The 24,571-nt window shown below is 32.7% G+C and overlaps 3 protein-coding genes across 3 annotated transcripts; 1 reads left to right on the plus strand and 2 right to left on the minus strand.

The window, feature by feature from the left end:
- Positions 1–1,322: 1,322 nt before the first annotated feature.
- On the minus strand, positions 1,323–2,752 carry LOC115987992 (7-deoxyloganetin glucosyltransferase-like). The gene is made up of 2 exons (XM_031111614.1): positions 2,303–2,752; positions 1,323–2,210 (listed from the first exon to the last, which is right to left on the minus strand). Exons 1-2 carry the CDS (start codon positions 2,750–2,752, stop codon positions 1,323–1,325), a joined length of 1,338 nt encoding a protein of 445 aa, XP_030967474.1.
- An 11,665-nt stretch (positions 2,753–14,417) lies between these two features.
- On the plus strand, positions 14,418–18,664 carry LOC115984341 (isocitrate dehydrogenase [NADP]-like). The gene is made up of 15 exons (XM_031107347.1): positions 14,418–14,805; positions 15,079–15,122; positions 15,208–15,317; positions 15,847–15,884; positions 15,984–16,061; positions 16,174–16,227; positions 16,312–16,413; positions 16,584–16,675; positions 16,805–16,908; positions 17,160–17,228; positions 17,306–17,421; positions 17,585–17,619; positions 17,728–17,870; positions 18,005–18,127; positions 18,217–18,664. Exons 1-15 carry the CDS (start codon positions 14,757–14,759, stop codon positions 18,308–18,310), a joined length of 1,251 nt encoding a protein of 416 aa, XP_030963207.1. The 5' UTR covers positions 14,418–14,756; the 3' UTR covers positions 18,311–18,664.
- A 1,080-nt stretch (positions 18,665–19,744) lies between these two features.
- LOC115984340 (pentatricopeptide repeat-containing protein At1g79540-like) lies at positions 19,745–22,662 on the minus strand. The gene has a single exon (XM_031107346.1). The coding sequence runs from the start codon at positions 22,497–22,499 to the stop codon at positions 20,127–20,129; it is 2,373 nt and encodes a 790-aa protein (XP_030963206.1). The 5' UTR covers positions 22,500–22,662; the 3' UTR covers positions 19,745–20,126.
- Positions 22,663–24,571: the final 1,909 nt, after the last annotated feature.

The raw sequence follows: 24,571 nt of genomic DNA on the forward strand, positions 1-24,571 counted from the left end.
AAGTTTTACAATAGCAACTTAGACCATTAACATCCTATTGTTACCTACCAGTAGAAATTTACTGATATTATCATGTGCAAACTCCGAGATCACGGACTCCTTCTTTTTTGGATTCTCCAGCAAGTACAAGCACTCCCGCTTGTATATCTTTAAGCTCTTAATGCAGCAATTGAAACGATCACCAAGTTCTTAACATAATCTTGAATCTTGGAAACCTTAAGTATGTGTGAAGGCAACCACCTCTTGATCTCACAAAAGATTCACACACACAGCATAAGGAGCAACCAAAACCTGGCTAGGGTTTTCTCTTTTATACTTAAGACAAAATATAAAACCCTACATGTCAAACGGGCTTGGGCTGAGTTGGAAAATTCTGCAGAAAAACATTCTGCCTAAGTTTCAATCGATTAAGTCTAATTCTCAATCAATCGAGCCAAACAGAATTGCACAATAAATTCTGCAGTAACTCAATTCCAACTTTACATAAAATGCATACACTTTGAGCAAGTATAAACAAGACTAAAACCTGTTTTGATCATGGTTTGCTAACAATACAAATTAGAGTTCTAATACATTAGTTCCTAATCCTTAGAACCTAACACGTATGACAATGTTTCAGAAAAAGAAAAATCCATGATGTATTTCAAATTTTCAATAGAAAATTGTAGTATATTTTACAAAACAACAAACGTTTCAAGCTTGACTTTTGCTTGTGAACAGACATTCTGAGGGGAGTTTAACGATATTTATATAGGACCAAATTACTTCAATCAAAGATTCAAATGGACAGATTTCAGGTAAATCTCAGTTAAATTTGGTTAATCCAATCAAAATTGATTGAAATAAACAAAAAATTTAGGTGGATAAAATTTGGTTTATCTCATTATTCAAGACTTAAATTTCCATTAAAATTTAAAAGCCAATAAATATGGTATCAATAGCACTGATATTTTGGCAACAATAGGTAGAAATCAAAGCAGCAAAACTATTGATTTTTCCCAGTATCCTTTAGTTTTTCAATGCTGTATTTAGGATGTAATATAATTGGGTTTAGTCAGACAATGCCAGTGCAGTAAATCTAAATGTCTATATCTTAAATAATTCCTTTCATTTATTATTAAAAGACATTAACATTAACAATAACAACAAAGGGCCAACCTCGGAAACAAGAAAAAACATGGAAAAAAAAAAAAAAACACTTTGAAAGAGAAAGACCAAATTGAGAGAGAGTCTAAAGACAAGCGAAGTAATAGAACCTAAGCTTAAGGAGAGTAGCAGGGTACATTAGCCTTTTGTTAAAAGGACTTCACTCACCAAATTTTTTAAGTTAATGGATGAGGAACCAAGTGGACCTGTGGCCTCTTCAGCCAATTTTTCCACTTCATGGCCTTTTTCTTCATCTTCTTTCCCTCACCTCCTTCCAACAATTCTATTACCATCTTCTCTACTTCCACTCTTTTGACATTAAAGTCAATTTCCATGCCAATGGCCCATTCATTGCAAGTATACTTGCAATTCGTTTGCTGATCTGAAAAGAATGGTAAGCAAAGCATTGGCACTCCTGCGCACACACTTTCAATAGTTGAATTCCAACCGCTATGTGTCAGGAACCCTCCAACTGAGGGGTGGTTTAGCACTTCCTCTTGAGGACACCAACTAGTTATTAGACCTCTTTCTTTAATTTCCTCTTGAAACTCAGGTGACAAAATCGTTGATCTACCTTCAACTGATTTAGGCCTGATTATCCATAAAAATGGGTGCTTACTATTTGCAAGTCCCCAACCAATCTCAACCAATTGCGATGGTGTCATGACAACGATGCTACCAAAACTCACATATATCACTGAGTTGGGTGCCTTTGAATTAAGCCAATTGAGGCACTTAGTTTCTTCCTTCCATAAACCATACCCAATTGATTCCAAATGATCATTGGATAAGTGATTTAGTTGTGGTTCTAGAGGGCCAATAGCATATACATGAGGAAACATGGTAGAGAGAGCATGCAAAACTTCTTGCTCTAACTCATCGAATGTGTGAACAATAATTCCTAAAGCACTAGGAGCTCTCTCTGCTGCATCAATCACACACCTAAAAACAATATCATTTGGATCAATGGTTCGAACAAAGCTTGGAAGATCCCTCAAACGTATGTCTTTCATACCAGGAATCCAGTCTATAATTGTGTCAAGATACCCATTTGTCAGATAGCTCTCATTTGCAAAGACAAAAAGTTTTCAGCATGCAATGATTAATTACAATAAAATAATGCAAGATTTCAATTGGATTTTGCACTTTTTGTTACACCTTTAAGAGGTACGATGCCTTTGTCCTTGAGAGTAGGAAGCTGCAGAACACCCATTACGCTGCAAGCAGAGATAGGGAAGAATATCACAACAGGGATTTTGAATTCTTGAGCAGCAGTAATTGTAAACGCCATGCTAGCATCTGAAACAATACAAGTAACTGGAGGATTATATGAAGTTGCACTGTTGAGTTTTACAAGGAGGTCAGAAAATGGAGCCAAGCAGTTGTTCATAATGGATTCAGAAAGAGAAGGGATGTCTTGGGTGGCGTTGATATCTAATGGAGGAAGTCCATCGGGTATGGTTTCGAATCGAAAGTCAGGCAAGCCATCTAAGGAGTTGGGACCTCTAGATTTCATAAAACGTTGATGGTTGAACTCAGTGTTCACAAAGGTTATGTGAAACCTTTCATGGTGGAGAAGCTTTGAAAGTTTTAGCATCGCCTTCATGTGACTTTGAACTGGGCATGGAATTCAAACTGCATGAGGCTTATCAGCTACTTGTGTCTTTGAATCCATTTCCTTTGTTCTGTAGTGTGTGTGAGCGCAAAATACTTATGTCTAGTCTTATAATATATACATTCTCTTCCTTGGATGCCAAACATACGAGAAATAACCTACGACTGCTCTTTGACTCTTTCAAATAATGGGCAACTTTTGCCTTTTTTGCTTAATAAAAGATGAATGCCAGCAATAATTCGTCACATAATAAGCATACATTTGCATGTGCCCATTCATTATATCTTATAATATACATTCTCTTCCTTTTGTGTGCTTGACAAGTAACAAGTCATTTAACAAAACAAAAAAAGATGAATAAGTTTAGTGCCACAACTTATGCCACAATTTGTGAATAAGTTTAGTGTCACAACTTGTGGCACAAGTTGTGGCACTAAACTTATTCGTTTTTTTTTTGTTTTGTTAAATGACTTGTTACTCGTTGAGCACACAGATGGAAGAGAATGTATATTATAAGATATAATGAATGGGCACATGCAAATGGGCACATGGTAGAGAAAAGACAAGTAACAAGTCAAGGGCAATCCATGTAAACATCATTAAAAAATTCAAACTCTACCCTATTTTTTTTTTTTTTTTTAATACTTATTGATGTATTATAACCATTTAATATTTATTCGATTTGTGCGCTCTGCCCACACATCAGAACACTACAAGTACAATGACTAAGACTATTTATTTGAGACTTATTTTAGTATTATTATTTAATACATTAGTATAATTTATTTATTTAAAAGCATCAATATCAGAGTAGAAAAAGTTTTATCTGAGAGGGGTGCATGCGCCCATTGTCTTACGACATTTAAATCTCACGCTATTAATTTGAGGCGTATTTTAGTATTATTATTTAATACATCAATATCAATTTTTTATTTATTTATAAGCATCAATATCAGAGTAGAAAAAATTTTGTGTGAGAGGGGCGCATGCGCCCACTGTCTCTTTGACATGTGGGTTCCATACGCATGGAACCTACATGTCGGTGAGACAATGGGCGCATGTGCCCATCTCACAAGATACTGTCTCATGAGAAATAACCATAACGAGCAACTTTTTTCTCTTTTTGCTTAATAAAGAATGACTACTAGCAATAGTTTGTCACATAATAAGATTTATTGCGCAAATACTGTGAACGTAGCGTTACTTATAAAAAACGAATCACTTGGCCTAAGAAAAAAAAAACATCATATTATAACTGGCTGCTGCTCTTTAATTTTGTGTCAACTTTAGCCAATGTATGCATACCACCAATATTATATGTAATATAGTGGGTTTTAAATAGCTCAATTAGAAAAGTTTCTAGACTAAAATAAGAGATCTATAGTATCTATCTCATCTATACTAAAAATCTATTAATATCTTGATCTAATAATAAAAAACAATAATTATCGAACTGATGCCATAAAGTAGACGATAAAGAACCATTGTCAAATGTAATAAACTAATAATATAGTTAACGTTGTTATGACTTTACCTAATGTATGCATAGTACCGAAAACATATGTAATATAATTTAAGTTGTTCTAAATGTAAAGTTGCCGACACTTTTTTGGTATGTAGCGTAACCTCTAAAACTCAATCAAGATTGACAGCTTCTCTCTTATCAAAAAAAAAAAAAAAATTGACAGCTTCTCTTGCCAATCAAGTTTGTCATCCTCTTATGCCAATTAAATAGTTTGGCACTATCAAAAATGCTTCGAATAACATATATAAATGTGTGTGTTTAATTATGATATGGAGAGATAGAGATATCCAAAAATCTATAATGTAACGTAGATGATCACTTGAATAAAGAAGTTTTCTCTATGTTATATTATCTCTAGATATCTTTATTTTGTCTTGATATTTCTTTTACTAGTATATGGATATTTTATGCGTAATACATTATCAGTTTATATAAAATTTGTAAAGTTGTGATTTTCAACTATGTTTTGTTGGTTTTAATTCTGTGTCAAATTTGATTATATTTTGTCAATCTTTTCTCAGTATGTTTGTGGGATTTAATGTAAAAGTTGAGTGTGAGAGTTTGGTGAAGAATTGTGAAGACAGTGAAGTTCATGACTTGCTCGCGACTGACTCACGAGTGGACAACTTGCAAAAGGTCATGTGAGAAGCACATGCTAGAAACTGAATAGTCTTTTTCCAGGCTGTATTTTGCATGTCACTTCGTGACTTGGTCAACCCGCGAGTGACTTGTGAAACTCTCTGCCTGGATGATTTTAAATAGTGCTTTCCTCTTTTCTTTACCCATACTATATAAGCCCACATTACTCACAAAATTATAAGGAGACTTTCAGAGCAAAAACCCTAGTAATACACTTGAGAGTTAGAGATTGTAAACTCATAATAATCTAAATAATTTCTCTTAGTTTTCCTCTACTCTTGCTTCTCCAATTACAAATCCTTGAGAGGTTCTTAACTCAAATACTTACCTCACCCAATCTAAGTGTTGAGAGAAGTTTTTGTGTGCGTGGGAAGCATTAGAAGAAGCCATTGATTGACGGATGCAATTTGGTGCTAATTGCAAGATCCGGATAACTAGTGAAGAAATGATTTAAATCTTAATGAAGTTCGTTGGTAGCTGGAACTCGGAGGATTCAAGTACGGTGGGTAAATTAGGCTTGGAGAGTCTTTTTAATATCTTTATACTCCAACTTTATTCACTAGTGGATCATTTTGGCTTGGAGGCCTGTGGAGAGGTTTTTCGCCTAGTACTTTGGTTTTCTCTTCGATAACATGTTTCAATGTTATCTTGTTTTTTGCATCTCTCTTCCTAAACATAACCTAACATTTTTACAATAATTTTTCTTAGATTGTAAGTTATTATTAATGGGTAAAAAAGTAAAATCAATGGTGAGATTAGAACTAATAATATCATGTCACCTAAAATTTGTTGTGAAAATATTGTTGACGTAACATTACTTGAATAAAATTTTTAATATCTAAATAAAATATAAAATATCATGATTTTAATGAATGTTTAAATATAAATGTAATTGTGATAATATATATATATATATATATATTGAAAATGGAAGGATCTATTACTCATTTAAATGTAAGGAATCATAATAAAATGCCTCAATAGCTAGTGGGGGAGTATCCTTCAACTAGACTATGTCTTCAGTTACATCTTTCACATATTTGGCTAAAACATGTGCCACCGAATTTGCACCTCACTTAACATGACTAAAACAAACCCATCTAATCCCATTGGCCAGCCATTGGATATCCTATGTTATGTGCCCAAGCCGTGATTGATCAGCTCCAGATGATGAAATTGAAGACATTACAGCTGCATTATCCCCTTGGGCAATTGAAATACCCCCATGGTGTTTGTGGGGATCGATTGTGCAACTGCCTTAATCAATACCTTTTTCCCGGCTTTTGATAATAGCTTACCCTTCCACTCTTGGAGCTTCTTCCACACCCTATCTTTAAGGTAAGCGAATGAGTGATATTTTGCTCGACCTACCAATGTGGGTAGACCCAAATAGGTCTCAAACCGGTCCACCTCCTTCACTCCCAAAGCATTTATGATCTGGTTTCTTTGCTCAACATATGTATTCCTGCTGACTCTTCTATATGACTCTTATATATAGAGGTGAGTTTAAGCAACATGAGTTTTTGATAAATTTGATTAGATCTAACGTTGACTAAAAAAAAAATGCCACTTAATTAATACATCAGCCAAAAAAAAAAAAGTAAAATTTTTTTTTGCCTTTTTCTTTTCCCATAAAAAATTTTAAAATTTTTTTTTTAAATTAATACTCTTGGAACATCAGTTAACATTTTTTATAAATAAATAAATTCTAAAACATTAGCAATATACACACATTCTTTATTAAATTTTCTATTCTCAAAAATATTTCTCTCTTGCCAAAATTCTTGTAGCACAATTCATTGCAAATCAATAATATCCAGAACTTTTTTTTTTGACAGTAATAATATCCAGAACTAAAATTCCCATAACTTTTGAACTATCCAAATATATATATATATATATATATATATATATATATTACCTCTTCCTCTCTCATGTCTGCAAGTAAAATGAACACGTTCACTTTGATCTTTAGAAGATGGTAGATCTGGCTATGAAATTTGTAAGGAGGGAGTCAACTGATGTATAAGATTAATGAAGAAGGCAGTGTGAAGAAATTTGTTTGGATTGTTCAGTCTTCGATTCCATATAATAATTTTTTAATATTTTTTTAAATGTATTGTTCAGTCTTCTTTTTTTATTTTTTCGTTTTGATTAATAATTCAGAAGTCGTTATTTTTTTATTTTTCTTTTTGAAAGTGAAAATAGAACTCAGAAGCCCAAATTTGCTGGACTCGTGGAAGCAAAGGGGACCCAAGCAATAGAAAATAAAAGTATCTTTGTTCATTTTGGCATTTATTTTATTAACTAGCATTATACCTGTGCAATGCACGACTTAATCCAAATTCATATACAAATAATTTTTTTATTAATTTACTTAAAATAAATAATAAAAATAAATTAATATTTTACTTTTAAGTTATATAATGAATGCAAATTGTGTGAGACTAAAGTGGCTTATGATAATTATAACTCTTTTTATATTTTATACAAAAATTAAATTTTTTATTGATTGTATTTGCCAATTTATATTGTTCCTGCAATATTTTCTTATGTAAAATAATTTAAAATAATAAGATTATATGATTGACTAATTTGTTAACAATCGTTAACCTTTGTCGTTATTATTCATAGAGTGTTTTAACAATTGTTAACATTATATGAATTTTTGTATAATCATATAATTTTCTTATTCTCAATCATAGTTAACTCCTTGAGATAATTAGATTGTATTTTCAAATTAAATTTTATTTTCACTTTTTAATTGTAGTATTTATTTTTGCTATACTCCAGTTGAGCCACATCAACAGTCATGTCATTATCTTTTTTCTTTCTAATTTTTCCTATAGTATTTTTTTTTTTTTTTTTTATATTTACTCATTTAAGATGAATTAAAAACTCCATTATTTAACAATCAAAATAACATCTCTCTCTTATTTTAAACTCTTCTCATTATTATTTTCTCAACTTATTGTTATACTTCCTCAAACATTTCTTCCTCCCTTTTACATTTTCGTCTCAACACTACTATTTACCTTAATTCATATATGTTATAATATATAATTTATTCTTTCAAATTTATTGAAGATCATTTGTTCTCCTTAAAAATTTAACTATTTCTAAAAATATTTTCCATATCTTTATCTCTACAAATATATTATTCTATTATTTTAGATGTTCTTTTTTTTTTTTTTTTTTGGTTGAGAAACTTGGGTGTGTTTAATTGATATTTGTTGATGCCCACTTTGGCAAAAAAGCTCAATAACAAGAAGAAGCCTAACAATATAAAAAAGGGCAAGGGACGAAGAGTTAGTAAGGGAAGAAAAGAAAAACCATTAAACCCGAATGACATGAATAATGGTCCACAGACTTATAAAATAGTAAAAAGGCCACAAATAATGCAAACGGGCCCAAAGGAAGCCCATGGGTATCATAAGAAATGGAAAGCAAGCAAAAATGGGCCAAATGAGCCCAAGGGAAGGAATTAGTAAATGATGTGGTAATTGGGCCGGGGGAAGCCTGAAAGATTTAGTAGAAACCCATGGGAATATAGTAATGGAATGGGCCAAGGATGTCCAAAGAAATGAAGTGGATCGAGGAAGCTCCAAATGGATGAAATGGGCCAAGAAAGCCCAAAATAGTATGAGAACAAGCCCAATAAAAGTACTGGGCAATGTGAACTGAGTAAAGGGAAAGTGAACGGCAAGCCCAAAGGAGGCCTAGTAAGCACAACTCAAATGACAACATGGCAGAAGCAATGAAGCGGCATGGCAGAAGTGTCAACCGACCCATAAAGAAGGCAGGGGTCGGATTGAAGAAGGAAAGAACCCATACTTGATCAAAGCCCATCCCATGGAAGGAATGACATGCAGAGAATAAAGACCCAGTGACTTCTCCACCCCATAAAGGGTTAAAAAATGAGCAGTAGGATGCGCAGATGGATCAGATCAATCCATAGGCCACGATAAATGCATGAATGACAAACAAGCCCTAGGCTTACATGGAAGTGAAGCACACACAAGGCTCAGGCACCACTCACTTGTACCAAACCACTACAAGGGAAAAGTCTATTCTAAGATTCCTTCTCGAAACTCTTTTGGAAAATGTCTTACTGGGATGACATACCATCCAAAAGGGGGAAAGATGAACTAGAATCACTAGGTGCATGCCATAGGAATTAGTAAAAGAGAATGCCCAATTCTTATCCTGAGGGGAACGCTATAGAAGGAAAGAAAGTAAAACAAAAACTCTTTTTTTCTGGAATCAAGACATGGTGTAGCCAATGCAGGGTAGTGGTGCTAGCTGAGCAGCTAGCAAACCAGTGGGTGGTTCGGGAAGGACACCCACACTAGGCCAAAAGTAGCCAAGGCGTAAAACATTAAAACTTATCACGACAGGCAGTATAAAAAGGCCTTAGCTGTGCACGACAAAAGGGGGAGGAAAAAACAAGAACAAAAAAGTAGAGAGAAAAGAAAACAAGCGAGAAAATAGCAAGGAGAAAAACAATAGGGAAAATAAAGAGAGAAAAAGAAAAAAGGAAAGGAAGAATACAAAAAAGTGTGATAAGACATGCACTAATAGACTGTTTCCTTCTATCCCCTCTTAATAGCCTACTCCCTAGCAAGTTAGAAGTCTTGAGATCAAGCCATTTAGGTCCACTTCTTCAAAGTAAGCAATTTCTGTGGCAGGATTTCCATGTGAGATTGCTCACATTGAAGGCTGGTTCCCTTCTTGGACTTAATCCACTAATGAACTAAATACAGCAGACTAATTCCCTTTTGCCTTCCTTCATATAACTAACCGTACTCTTGTCATATTCACACAATCGTATTTTCTTGTTAAGAAAATGGTTTAAATGTTATCTTTTCCTGTTAGTAGATGTACTCTTGTTGTATTATATGCCTCCTGCCAGAACATTTTTTATAACAGCGTCCTCTGCCATAAGCAAGTGATCAAGATCTTGGTGAAAGGATTCTAGCTTGTGCACAAGCCGACTTGAGGTGGGTTTCAATCAAGCCGGTCTTGACTCTCTTACCCTAGAATCATTGGGCCACAGTGTGGTAGGAAGCAGTCCAGCCTAAAAAGGAAAAAAACACAAAAAGGCCCACCACAATATTATTATTTTTATAAGTGGTCTATATTCTTCAAACTTTTTTTTTTGGTACAACAAAAATTTTTTAAGCTTCAAATTAATGATTCAAAATTCCCATTCTCTTAAAGAGTTTATTATCATAATTATCAAACCTCATCACAAATTTACGATTGGTATTACTAAAAAAATTGACATATACAATCTCCATGGGTATTACTCAAATAATTGATAGACGCATTCAAATACATAGCAACGTAGATTTTTTCTTTTTTTTTTAATATGAACTTAAATTCTTAGTTTCAAAATATTTTAAGAATTAGCTCAAACTAAAACTATAAGAGGGAGAGAGAGTACATAAGAAGGAGAGAGAGTACATGCAATGGGGAACTCAAAAAACACACCACTAAAATGTACCAAAGTAGAGATACAAAAAAATTCATCTATCTAAGAGAGAGAGAGAGAAATAGTCACATTGTTTTTTGGGGGGAGATAATGTGAGAAAAATAGTACATATATAAATATATATATATATATATATATATATATATATTTATATTTATTAATAGGGAAAATTAAGAGAAAATCCAATTAGATTTCAAATTAGGATTCAATTAAAGTCTAATTTTGCATCATGTGTCCCATCTAATTTAAGTTTTTAAATTTTTGTGCCAAGTGAGTTAATTTAATGTGAAAATTAGATTTCAGTTGAAGTTTAATTTTAGGTTAAGTGTCCCATCGAATCTAAATTTTTCAATTTTTGTGCCAAATAAGTTAATTTAGTGTAAAAAACTAGGAGTCCAATATAAAAAAACCATTAAAAATCTAATTTATGAACCATTTTTTTTTATGTATAACTAAAAACAATTCAAATTTATAAGTTATTTATGTAATATACCATAACTATATATGGTCCATTACTAACTAGGTAATTTTTTTTAAAACCAAAGTTTAAAGAAAATTCAATTAAAATCAAAATTAAAATTTTCTTTCTTTAGCTTTCCATACAAATTAAATTGTTTAGATTTTTACAATTTTTTTTTTTCTGAACTAATAAGCATATTTTTATACTATTTATATTTAAATTTTTTGTATGCGAAGATATTTAAATTTTTTGTAACAAATTGTAATTAAGCTAAATGATTCCGAGCACCTATTCCCATTCAATTTAGGAAATACTATTTGACCAACTTATTATTTTGTTTTGTGTTGTATTTAGTAAATTTTCACAGAAAATAATTATGAATTGATATTGTATATGTAGTATCTAATAGTTATTTTCAAAATTATATATGTAATAGCAATGTAATGAGAAACTTGGCATAACCAATATCATTAAAATTGCAAAGAGAAACTATTTTATTACCTCCAAATGTCATAATTGAACTATGATCAATAGCACTACTACAATTAATTATTCCCATGTATAAATACGGGTTACATACTAGTTTATATAAAAGAATATGAGTAAAATAATACTCAAAAGGAAAGGTATGGTTGTAAAAAAGAATTATCCAAAATATGCTACGTAATAAAATAACATTATATCATTGTAAACTATATAATATCATAGGATGACATCTATCAATCAAGGAAAAGAAAGGAAAAAAGATAACAAATTAAACTATTACTAAATCGCATCATCCTAAAGTAATGGTCAACACAAAAATTCATTAACCTAAAATAGAGATGAATAAAAAATTGAAAATTCACCAAGAGAGAGAGAGAGAGAGAGAGAGTATTCATTTTTTGTGTGGGCAAAATATGGAAAGAAAGAATAGAAAAATTATATAATAAATAAAATGAGAGAAGAAGAGTCAAAATAAAAGAAGATGAATGGATGCAAAAATTGTAATGTTTAGGTATAAAGTAGTAGAGAGATAAAAATGTAAAAATGAGGGGGAAATGTTAGAGGAAGAATAATTATAAGTTGAAAAATTAATAAAGAGGAATATGGTTAAAAATGAGAGAGAAAGTGTTGGAAATAGGTGGATGATGTGGCTGTTAATGTGACTAAACTGAAGCGTAGTAACAATAAATATTACGTTTCATATTCTATATATATATATATATATATATGTGTGTATGTATTGTCTATAGCCTCTGTTTATTTTGATGGAAGACTTTATGTGAAAATAACTTTTTTTTTTTGTGTTTTTCCATGTTTGGTAAAATCAGGGGGAAAAAAAAGAGTCAATACTATCTATCATTAATGGAAACCATATTAAAAGTATGATTTCTTTTTTGAGGTTATTTTTCGCTAAATTTTTTAGGAAAAAAAAATTAATATTGTGCCAAACTAAATATAGAAAATGAAGATATAGTATACACTTTTTTAAGGTTCTACTAAATATAGAAAAATAAAATAAAAAAAATTACTCATTTTTCAAAAATGGACAACATCAAAACAAAGTTTAGCATCTCATGGATCACATTTTTTCGTATATATAAGGGCATGTTTGGTAGACTATAATAGGTATTGTAATATAACAGCTATTCTTATAATTTAACTATTCAATAGTTTGGTTATGTTTTTATTACAAGGAATAACTATTCCTTATGAATACCTATTCTTTAAAATAAAGAATAATTATTCCTCTCTAAAAGGGTTGTAATAGTTATTCCTTCGTAGATGTAATAATTTCTAACATTAATATATTTCCGAATAAATAAACTTTCTATATCCACCTAACAATTATGGAAATAAAAAATCATCAAAAATAACTTATCTCTTTAAAATTTAAAATATATTATTTTTTAAGAAATATAATTGTATGAATGAGATATTTCCTAAAATAGATCATATGTTTTATTCTAATATTACAACTTACAACCAAACTAATGAATAAGTTTAGTTATTCCATTACAACACATTTTATTCTAGGTAATAAAGATTACTATTCCTGTTGTAATCCACATTCAGTGTGCCAAACATACCCAAATATTCCAATATCAAAAAATTTATCTAATATAGAATAATTTGGAATATTAGACATTTTTTATATATTAGACATTTTTAAAAAGTCCAAAAATTCCAATATTAATTTTAAAAAAGAGTAATAAAGTTAACGAAAATAAGTTTAAAAATTAGACATTTTTTAAATATTGGAATTTTAGACATTTTCAATGTAATTTGTAGTGAAAAAAAATGTAAAAAGAAGTATAGATTTTTTTTTTTTTTTTTTAAAGATAGAGAAAAAGGGTTTATTAGAAAAATAATGATTGGTTTTATAAAACAAAGAATATTTTAGAGGAAATGACGCTTTGCTTACTTGTGATTTGTAGGAGAAATTATTATTTACACCTAAAGGAGAGCAGATGTGGTCTTTTTTAACTAATAAGATGATGTTATCTATATAAATGTATGTGTGAGCTTTCTAATTAGTACAAGGGATAAAAAATAAAAATTACTAGATGATGTCACATTTACATAAATAACAGTATTTTATTGGTTGGGAGGTCAATGAGGACTGCGTCAGCAGTCTTCTTGGTAGACATAATAATTTCTCCACCGTAAGGCTAAAGCGACATTATTGGTTGTTTGTCTGACATTATTGGCTATTTTAGGGTCTAGTTAGGATCCCCTTATTTTGTTAAAAACTTTTTGCTAAAAGTACGGTAGATAAAGGTAAAAATTAAATAAAATAGTAAAGTAAAACTCATAATTAGTACCAAAAAGGTTGTTTATCTGATATTATCGGCTATTTTATGGTTTGGTTGGGATCTGTTTATTTTGTCAAAAACTTTTTGCTAAAAGTACGGTAGATAAAAATAAAAATTAGATGAAATAGTACAGTAAGACTCATGATTAGTAGCAAAAAGTACAATGAGGCCATGAATTATAGTAAAAGTAAGCTGAATAATAAAATAAGTTGACAAAAACTAAGTTATCCAAACACAACCTTAATGTGTTAAAATAAAAGATCTAAAAGTTGATATATGAAAGTTTTTTTTTTTTTTTTTTTTTTTTGAGAATCATATATGAAAAGATGATGTAAAAATTAGATTTTAATTTTTACAAAAATTAGCTATTATATCTTCCCTTTTTCTTGACTTTTTTTTTTTTTTTAATTTTTAGTTTTTATGTTTTAAGAGGGAGAAGATGTCAAATAATAACAAAAATACAAATTTACCCCAATTTTTTCTATACTACTATTTAAGAGGCTTTTCCTATTTGGATTGAATTTTTTTTCTTCTAAAATACCTCTACATCCCTATATTTAAGTAGAGACAAAGTTAAAGAACAATATCATAAAAATACAACCTTAATTTCTACTAAAACATAAATTTTTTTTTTTTTGGCTACTACCACTAAAAAAAGAAAAGAAAACTCCATTATATGTGAAATGCGCGTGAGAAGGCTAGATATAAATAAAAAAAATTAACCGCATAAAAAAAAAAAACGCCTGGCTGTGCGGAGAAAGAGGAAGAGAACAGTCCGGTAAAAATACAAACGAACGGCTTGAGAAAGATACAATCACACACAGTTTTTCTGCCGCCATCCGTTCCCTCGCCAGGCTCAGAACACCAAAACCGCAGGCACACACAGGAATTGAGAAATCTAAGTGCCATTAACTCCGTCGATTAGGCCATTTACCTGCCATCAAACTTTTGGACATCTCAAAGCCTAGCTTCCGAGGTTTGTGTCGAGAGTTTGGAGTTTGAAGACAGTGTTCCAGACAAGGCTGAAGAACAACATCAACGCACAACAAACGACATCATCGTCGATCACAAATTTACAAATGGGATTCCAGAAGATTAAGGTGGCCAACCCCATCGTCGAAATGGATGGTAATTATTAATTCACACCGTTCATCATCTATTACAATCATGTTTTAATTATTATTACATATATAATCATTCAATTTTTACAAAACCCAGAAACAAAAACATGTTGCAAATCATGTTCTAATTGTTCATGTGTGTTGGTTTGATATCAAAATGAACCATGAAAAGCACCACGACATGAATTATGATAGCAAGACTACTTTGACCCATTGAGTTTGTAATTTTCATCAGCTATTTTTTTTTTTTTATATTCAAAACGTTGCTTTACTGATGCAGGAGATGAAATGACTCGAGTCTTTTGGAAATCAATCAAAGACAAGGTCTTTTTACATTCGTAATTCATAATTCATCTCCCTTTTTTTTTTTTCTTGGGTATTGTGTAAATTTTGTATTGATTCTGCACAGCTTATATTTCCCTTTGTGGAGTTGGATATCAAGTACTTTGATCTTGGTCTCACTAATCGTGAGGCCACCAATGATAATGTTACAATTGAAAGTGCTCAAGCCACTCTCAGGTATATATACATGTCTTTATCTTTTTTCTCTCATAGTTCATACCTTCTATTTTCTTAACATCATCATCATCATCATTTTTATTTTTATTTTTATTTTTTTGAGATTGATAAATTATACACGCACCCAGTGAGTTTTGAAACCATGACCTCACCCCACCGTTGGTTTGCAGAGGAGGAACTTAAGTTTTATTTGACTTAGTGCTTAATTAACATTATCAATTATCATCATTTTCTGCAAAATATGCCTCATTGACATTTCAATTAGTGCTGGGTTTCCTTTTGAAGAATGCATTGCTATTTACCATTGTCTCAAAGGAAGAGATTGTGATTGCTTGTCTCTCTCTCTCTCTCTCTTTTTTTTTTTTTTTTGGGTTCGAATAGCTTGCTTGTATAGTTGTTAGAACTCAGAAGTGTTCTCAATTCCTGTGGAAGCTACTTACTTATATGTACAGTCTTTAACAAAATTTTGCTACCTTTTAGTGCCATTTATTTTTGTTGTTTAATTCATCCTGTCATTTGGCCTTTCTAGGTACAATGTAGCAATAAAGTGTGCAACTATAACTCCAGGTACTCATTCTAGCCTCAATTGGAATGACCCAAATTTAAAAGATGAAATTTTGGCCCAGTAACTGGCTTATGTGTAAAATCGGTTTTGGTTTTTGATAGATGAAGCTCGTGTCAAGGAGTTCAACTTGAAACAAATGTGGAAGAGTCCAAATGGGACAATTCGGAATATTTTAAATGGTCAATGAACTTCCCTGATGGTTTTTTTTTTTTTTTTTTTGGGTCCTTTTATTTGCTCCAAATTTTATTTTTATTAAATTAAGGGGGACATTTTGTTTTCCATTTACCACAGGTACTGTTTTCAGAGAGCCTATTATCTGCAAAAACATCCCCCGTCTTGTCCCAGGTTTGTAATTTTTTTTCTTTTTCAGTGCCAGTTTCCTTTTCATGATGGAGCCAAGCACCCAGGTTGACTTGGTATTCTCTTCAGGTTGGACAAAGCCAATATGCATTGGAAGGCATGCTTTTGGTGATCAGTATAGGGCAACTGATATTGTTATACAAGAATCTGGAAAACTTAAATTGGTATTTGGTAAAATTCTACTTTCAGTCATGAGCTTCTCAATACTCTTTTTAGTTTCACTTTTTATGGAGACTTGTTAAAGTCTGCACATTCAGCTTAGTTTTTCTGTCCTATATTTCCATCAATGCCTTCATACGTAATAATAATCATCTTATCAAGGGGAATTGGAATATCTGCAGTACCCAATGGACATAATGAGAAGAAAGAGTTTGAGGTTTTCAACTTTACGGGTGCTGGAGGTGTAGCCTTGTCCATGTACAACACTGATGAGGTTCAGATTTCCATTAATGCTTGTTCTTTTCCCTTGCTTCCTTTAATACTTGCACCTACTTTGAAATTGACTTGCCGGAAGAGTTTTTTGATGTTGTTTTTATTTTTCATTTTTTTGCCTTGATAACAGTCTATTCGTGCTTTTGCTGAGGCTTCAATGAATACTGCTTACCAGAAAAAGTGGCCACTTTATCTTAGCACTAAAAATACCATTCTTAAGAAATATGATGGAAGGTATGCTGTTACTTGTTGGACTTTCTTTTCTCTTCTCATTCTGCTCAATTTTTGTTGCAAACTAAATTATCAAAGCCCCTCTTGTACCTTCGTGTGTGAAAGAGAAAGAGACAGAGAGAGAAATGGGGTGTTACTGTATGATTTTCTGTGATTTTTTTGGGGTCATTTTTTTGTCACTGTGACTTGATTATCTGTCTTATGCTCTTACTGATTATGTATTGTCATTTTATTATTACGTGCTTTTCATGAAGATTCAAGGACATATTTCAGGAAGTTTATGAAACTCAATGGAAATCTAAGTTTGAAGCTGCAGGGATATGGTGAGATATCAAACTATCATGCTAATTAGTTTATACAGTTTGAGAAGCTTGTCATCAACTTACAGCTGAATTGGTAGGTATGAACACCGTCTCATAGATGATATGGTTGCTTATGCCATGAAAAGTGAAGGAGGTTATGTATGGGCTTGCAAAAACTATGATGGGGATGTGCAGAGTGATTTCTTAGCCCAAGGTTTGCATCAATATGGAAATAATCTGTGATTGACATATCATTCTTTGTAACTTTTGCTACTTTCGTTGAAAGTAAATGGAAAGGTGCTTGCTCTGTGAGTGTCCTAGCCAAGGTATTCAATTATTAATTTAGCTTATGATAAAAAAATTTATCATTGATACAGGATTTGGATCTCTTGGGATGATGACATCAGTGCTGGTATATCTTGCTGTTCTCCTTTTTGTCTTCCCCAATTATTTTTGCATCTCATTTTGGTCCATTTTTCACTTCTAAGCCTAATCATAAGAAGTTGGAGTGGGATTGCAGGTGTGCCCAGATGGAAAGACTATTGAAGCTGAAGCAGCCCATGGGACAGTGACCCGCCACTACCGGGTCCATCAGAAAGGTGGTGAAACCAGCACAAACAGCATAGCATCCATTTTTGCTTGGACTCGGGGTCTTGCACATAGGTATCATATGTATTTATTCTTTTATATGGATGAATTCTTGTACAATTTTTGCTCTTGAAAGTTAAAAATTTTGGGAATGGGATTCTTTTCTTATTAAATCATCAAATAAAAATTGAGTAAATCAATGTTATCAGGGCAAAGTTGGACAGCAATGCCAGACTTTTGGATTTTACTGAGAAATTGGAAGCAGCCTGTGTTGGAACGGTGGAATCAGGAAAGATGACTAAGGATCTTGCACTTCTTATTCATGGGCCCAAGTAATTTCTGTTAAAAGGATATTTCTGTAGAAAGTTCTGCTGTTGTGCTTAATTTTTATGTATAATCAAAACTTTCATGTTTGGTATAGGGTTACTAGGTCTCAGTATCTAAATACCGAAGAGTTCATTGATGCTGTAGCTGAGGAGCTGAGAGCAAGACTGTCTACAAGGGCAAAGTTGTAAAGAAATGCCACCAACTTGGTTTTATGCTTGGAAATAAGGTTGCAGTATGCTTCTACTCATAAGTGGCATCAATCCTCTGATCTCTCACTGAATGTTGGAGGAGAAGACAGAGAGACGTTAAAGACAATTTGGGAAATTCTAAAATAAAATGGTAGAATACTGAATGCTCTTTGTAATATTTTATGGTACTGTTTTTTCTAATTAGCCTGCTATATAGGCCACTGAAACTAATTTACAGAGGTAAATGATATAATCTGAAAGATGTTAATTGCTCCAACGGGTTTGAAGGTAAGATGGTAGCCGTGGAGAATTGTGGTTAAGCTAGGGCTTTTATGCAGGAGATTTGTAGGTAAACGATATATTTCTGTTTTGATGTTGAGTCATTTGTGCCGAGCCTCATAACTTAGGCTTGTTACCAAGTGGGGCATTAAAGTGGTTGGATCTACGTGTGAATTGTCAAGATAGAATCACACCCAGGGTCCATGGGTTTAGCGGGCCAAACCCTGCAATCTCAAATAATCGATTATTGAATATTAGATTGCTTTCCTCACAATCAGCATGTTGAGTCATTTGTAATGTATAGATTACTCTCTTTGTCATTGTCTTAAATATCTCTTCCATTCCTTCAACTACAATGAACTTGGAATGGAATCATTGCAATAGTTTCTCACTGCATCTGCTGCCCATAGGGATATGCTCCAGCTTGAATTGTTGCCAAAGGCACAAATAAATTTTTGCACTATAAAATTATGCAAAAAAAAAAAAAAAAAGTTTATGAATCGAATAGTAAATAACGTCCAATTAGTATGAAAATTAACATACGTGTTAAGAATAAAAAAAACATGCAATTCAATGGTTAGATTTTCAAAATCATGTAAAAGTGTGTCTGGGAATTTTATGAATCTATAAAAATGTAAAATAAAAAATAAAAACAAATAACCATAGATTCTGTTTTTTTGTGCAAGGTCCAGAGTAATGTATATTCAAATCTCAAAGACAAAATCATCGATATTAATTAAGGCCATGGAGGTGATATATGGACATTGTTTCTTCATTGCCTATGGAATATGGCAATAAACACAAACAGCAGCTTGAGAGGCAACAGATAGAGTTCCCGAAAATTTGGATCCTAAGGCATAAGCAAATGGTAGACGTTGCTCTTGCGAGAAAACGAGTAGTTCATCCTACAACAGCAGTAGTGCTGAATGAAAACCGAGCAAAATATATGATTATGCTTCAAGAGGAAACTAAATTCCACAGAATATCACAAATTATGGCCATCACATATTAAGCAAAAATTGCAGAAATTTTCAAATTTTTCATTGAACAGAATTTACATTGATCCTACAATCAAACCTGGTACTTTTCATCAGAATGTTTGAGGTTACAATGTGGAATAAAGAATAGAATATGAAACATCAAAACAACTTTGAATTCATGATAAAAATGGATTTATGGTGCTCTCCCAAGTCAACAATGTTACATTTCACCAAAAATAGGTCCAACAAAGTTACAAAAGGTTCAAGTATGCATTACAAAAATTTCTAGATGCATAGGAATTTATCCATGCCATCCACTTCCTTAGTCGTATTAACAATTTTATTTCTCATACTAACTAGAACAAATCAATTCCACTCCCAAAGTACCTACTCCAAGGGCTACAAGGCTGGCAAAAGAATCTCCGAAATGGGGTTGGTTATAAATATCAAATTGAAACTATTTTTTTTACAACAGCTGTCCTGATGAGGACAGAATGTTTAAGAATTGTTCGAAAAGGATCCATTATTGGCTGCAATTCGTCTGCCATTGCCAATAATCATCCAGGGGACGCATTCTCAATCTCCTGCATGTTCCATTGACCATATAGGAGGAATTTTGTAGATCGGTAAAGATAAGCATCCAAATCATATCCGAAAGACTTCATTTTACTTACAAGGTCCAGGACATACTTGTTCCTTTCTTGGGAACGAAGTACATAATTAAGCAGCTGGTTGCAAGTTCGTGGCGTCAACATGAGACCTTTCTCTAAAGTATAAAGGAACACTTTTATCGCCAACTCCAGCTTCTCTTCATGGCAGAGACAACGAATCAACTTCGCACAACTTGGGGGAGTGACAACAACCTCACACTCCTCAAGAACAGAAAATATCATCGTAGCATCTTTTACTCTTCTTGCCTGACACAACCCAATGAGCACAATGGTATATGGCCCTAAGTCAAAATCTTTCCTTTTAAAATCCATTTCAAGTAAGCCCCAAATAGCCTTTTCCACTTCTCCTTTCTCAAAATGTTCCTCAACAGCTTTTATGGCCTCCTCTTTGCTGCCAGGAAGGTTCCTCAGATACTTTAACCAAAGACTAAATGCTAATGAAACCTTCTTTTTCCTGCATGAATAGGTCATAAGTGATTTATAAACTGCAAAGCTAGGTGTACAGCCATTCCTTTCCATTTGATCAAAGACCCCAAATGCATCCTCTTCTCTATCAAGCCTTTGAAGCCTGTCTATAAGTGTTCCATATGTAACAGAATCTGGAGAGAGCCCTTTTAGCTGCAGGTCCTTGAAGAGCTTGAAAGCACCATTTATGTTCTCAGCCTTGCAAAATCCATTGATCAGAATGTTGTATGTTGTGATGTCAGGTACAACCCCACTGTCAGCAAGCTGCATGAGAAGTTTGTAGGCCTTAAGAATCAATCCTGAATCGCACAGTTGCTCCACCATTGTTTGGAGGCTGGCACTATCAAGAACCCGATTGGCACCTTGAGAAAGCCGAAGAAATAAGGAAGGATTTCTCCCTATCTCCATTTTGTAGAATAGAAGATGAGCTTCCTCAAGCTCCCCTGCCTTACAAAGGCCATCAATAAGAGCATTGAAGGTTACGACAGTAGGAACACAACCAAGCTTCTCCATCTCCTCGAATATCTGTTGTGCATCACCAACCAGCCCATTCCTACACAAACCACAAATGAGAATGGTGTAAGTGCAGGCATCAGGGAAGCAACCATTCTTTGAAATCTCAAGTCGGAGAGACTGAGCCTTATCCAAAAGACCCATATCACAAAACCCTTTAATTAAAGCATTGTAACAATAAGTATCCGGAACCAAATCCCTCCCAGCCATCTCATCCAACAACTTCAACGCCTCCTTAACCCTGCCTGCATCCGACAAGCCCCGAATTATAATAGTGTACAAAACAACATCCGGCTCAAGATCTTCCTCCATTATTTTTCTAAACCACGACATTGCTTCATCATATCTCTTGGCTCTAAACAAACCATCAATCAAACTACTATACCCTTTGAGGCCAAGATCATATCCGTCCTTCTCAAAGGTTTCTAAAAGCCCATAAGCCTCATCGATCTTACCTAACTTACAGAACCCATTAAGCAAAGCATTGTAAGTAATAACATCAGGACACTGCCCACGCTCTTTCATCGTATTCAACAGTTTAAGTGCCTCATCAGGCCTCCTCCCCTGACACAACCCGACAAGAATAATAGTATAAGTTATTTCATTTGGCCAAATATCCCTGTGAGTCATTTCATCAAACAACTGTAGTGCATCCTTAGTCTTGCCAGATTTACAAAACCCATCAATCAAAATGCTAAAAGTAGCAACATTGGGATTACAATTTAACTTCAACATCTGATTATAAACAGCCAGACCTAACAAAAACACCTGCTTTTGAACCATAACATGTAAAACAGAATTGTAAGTGAAAACATCCGGCTTACAGTCAAAATCTTTCATGGTAGAAAAGACTTCCACAGCCTTTTCAGCAAAACCCATCTGATCATAGCCTGAAATCAAGACCCTAAAAGCATCAGAAGGGATTGGAAAGCCAGAGTTTTTGAGGTCTTGAAGAGTGTTCCAGTACAAGTCAAAGGAATGAGGATGGTCCTTAACGAGCATGTGAAGGACAAGAGAGTCAGAGAAAGTGCTACGGAGGCGTTTGGTTTGGGAAGCCCAGATGAAGAAGTGGAAAGCCAGTTTGGGATTTGGGCTTTGTTGAATGACAGAGGCGACTATGTGGGAAGAGAGATGGGGAAGTAAGCGTTCTAAGGCGGGTTGGTTAGGAGTGGCTTTGTAGAGGATGGAGAGGACTAGATTGGAAATAGCAATAGTGGTGGCAGACTCGAACCATGGTGGTTTTTCAGTTCGGAGGAAGAGAGTAGGGAGTTTCGTGGCCATGGCCAAGGAGCTCTCCTCATCTCATTGTTTTATGGGTTTTTGGTTTTGGTTTTAGTTTTGCAACAATGGAGTGAAATACGAATACAAATGTTCCAAACTAAAACAGTGGCATAGTACTACCTAGGCTTGGGCCAACCCCAACTGGATCAAGTATAAATACGAATGGAGAGTTGGCAAGGTTTTTCACTTCAAACTTCCAAGAGAACCTTAGATGAAAATGAAATTTCAGACGGTTGCTCTCAATATATATATATATATATATATATATATATATATATATATATATATATTAATTGTGCCATTTTTTTTTATTAAAACTAAATATCTCAATTAAAAATATAAAAAAAAAAAATGTTATTTAAGCTCTTAAGTTTTTGGCATTTGGTACGAGGCAATATTTTAAGATTATAGGAAATGTTAAAAAACATCCATGCTTTGTTGCAAACAAGTAAGTTGCTCATGCGATACACGGATAATATTATAATGTTTTATGCAAGATGATTTTGGAGAATGCTATACATATATTATAGCATAATTGTTATAAAACTTTGTTAGTAATGAATTCATCTCAAAAAGCGACCAAAAAAAAAAAATTTATGTAGTAGGTTTGGTGACTTGATGGTGGTGGGAGGCTAGCATGAAGATGGTGGCTACCCCGTAGATTCCTTTCTTTCTATTTCTTACAAATGCTTTGTTAATATTAGGTCTTTGATTTTGGTAATACTAAAAAAATGTGTTATATTTAACAATCCACAACATTTCCGTGTCTCTCTATCTCTCTCTAAGTCCTTATCTGATTAGTTGTATTAGTTCTTAATTATTATTATTTTTTAAATAAAACGGTGAGTATGTTAAAAGACACAATGAAGAGAGAAAGGTGTGGTGAAATTTCAAGAAATTAATGAGATAATAGTAAAACTAAGTTAATGTGATATTTTGGGCAACAGTAAAAAAAAAAAAACATAATGAAAAAAGGTTTTAAAAATTGCTAAATGTAAAAGCGTCAAATGGCATAACCTCATGCACTCATGCATAAAAGCATGTTGGTCTCAAGCTTTGTATAAAAAGTATAACTAAATTATGTTGGTGCATAAAAGTATGTTGGTCTCAAGCTTTGCATAAAAAGTATAATTAAATTATGTTGGTCTCAACTTGAAACAATAAACTTGGTTTCTATAGGATTCCAATCTTTACTATTTATATCAATAGGAATTGAGTAAGCAAAGAAATTTTGAAGAGAATTCATAGAAATGAATATCTAAATAAACATAGATTTGCTATAATAAGTAAAATAAGTACATATTGTTAGCCACAATATTTTTTTTTTCTAATATTAAAAACTATATAAATCTGGAACTAACAAAAATTAAATGAAGGAACATTTTCAGTAAAAAGATCACATATGGCATACCCTTGTTGCTCATGGATTTGATTGAATGAACATATCATTGATTTTGCCAATGAAATTCTATTTTAAGCCAAACCATGTCAATACTACAATAAGACTTAAAAAAAAACAAAATTAGTATGCATCTAACTAAAAGTTTTTGTAGTCATCTCTAGTTGCTACCATATGGTATACCCAAATTATATTTGCATCATAGATTATATCCCAAATAGTTTGGGTTAAAATCCTATAAATTGTTTAGATTTTCAAAAAGGACAAATGCTATAAGAATTTATGACTACAATATCTCAATTGTTTGTTAATATCTGAACTTATGATCATCTATATACTTATGATGGACCCACTACTTTCATGCATTTGCTTATAAAAAAAATAAATAAATAAAAACACCTGCAATTTAAAGGCATCGCAAATAATTTGGTCCAACTTGCTATGAATTTCTTAATTAATTGTAGGAGCATATCAAAAGTCATTGCAACAAATTGGTTTTCATTCCTAATAACATAGCATCACTGAAAACTCAAAATTTAGTATGAATATAGTTAAATGCAATATGACTATTAGTGACTATGTCATATCGCATACCATTTGACATTTTTTGTAACACATCAAGAGAAGTACTTGATATCTTAGAAGACAATCTTTCCAAAGTGTAGCTCATTGG

The sequence above is a fragment of the Quercus lobata genome, chromosome 4, assembly GCF_001633185.2.
Source record: "Quercus lobata isolate SW786 chromosome 4, ValleyOak3.0 Primary Assembly, whole genome shotgun sequence".
In the NCBI taxonomy this organism is placed as follows: Eukaryota; Viridiplantae; Streptophyta; class Magnoliopsida; order Fagales; family Fagaceae; genus Quercus; species Quercus lobata.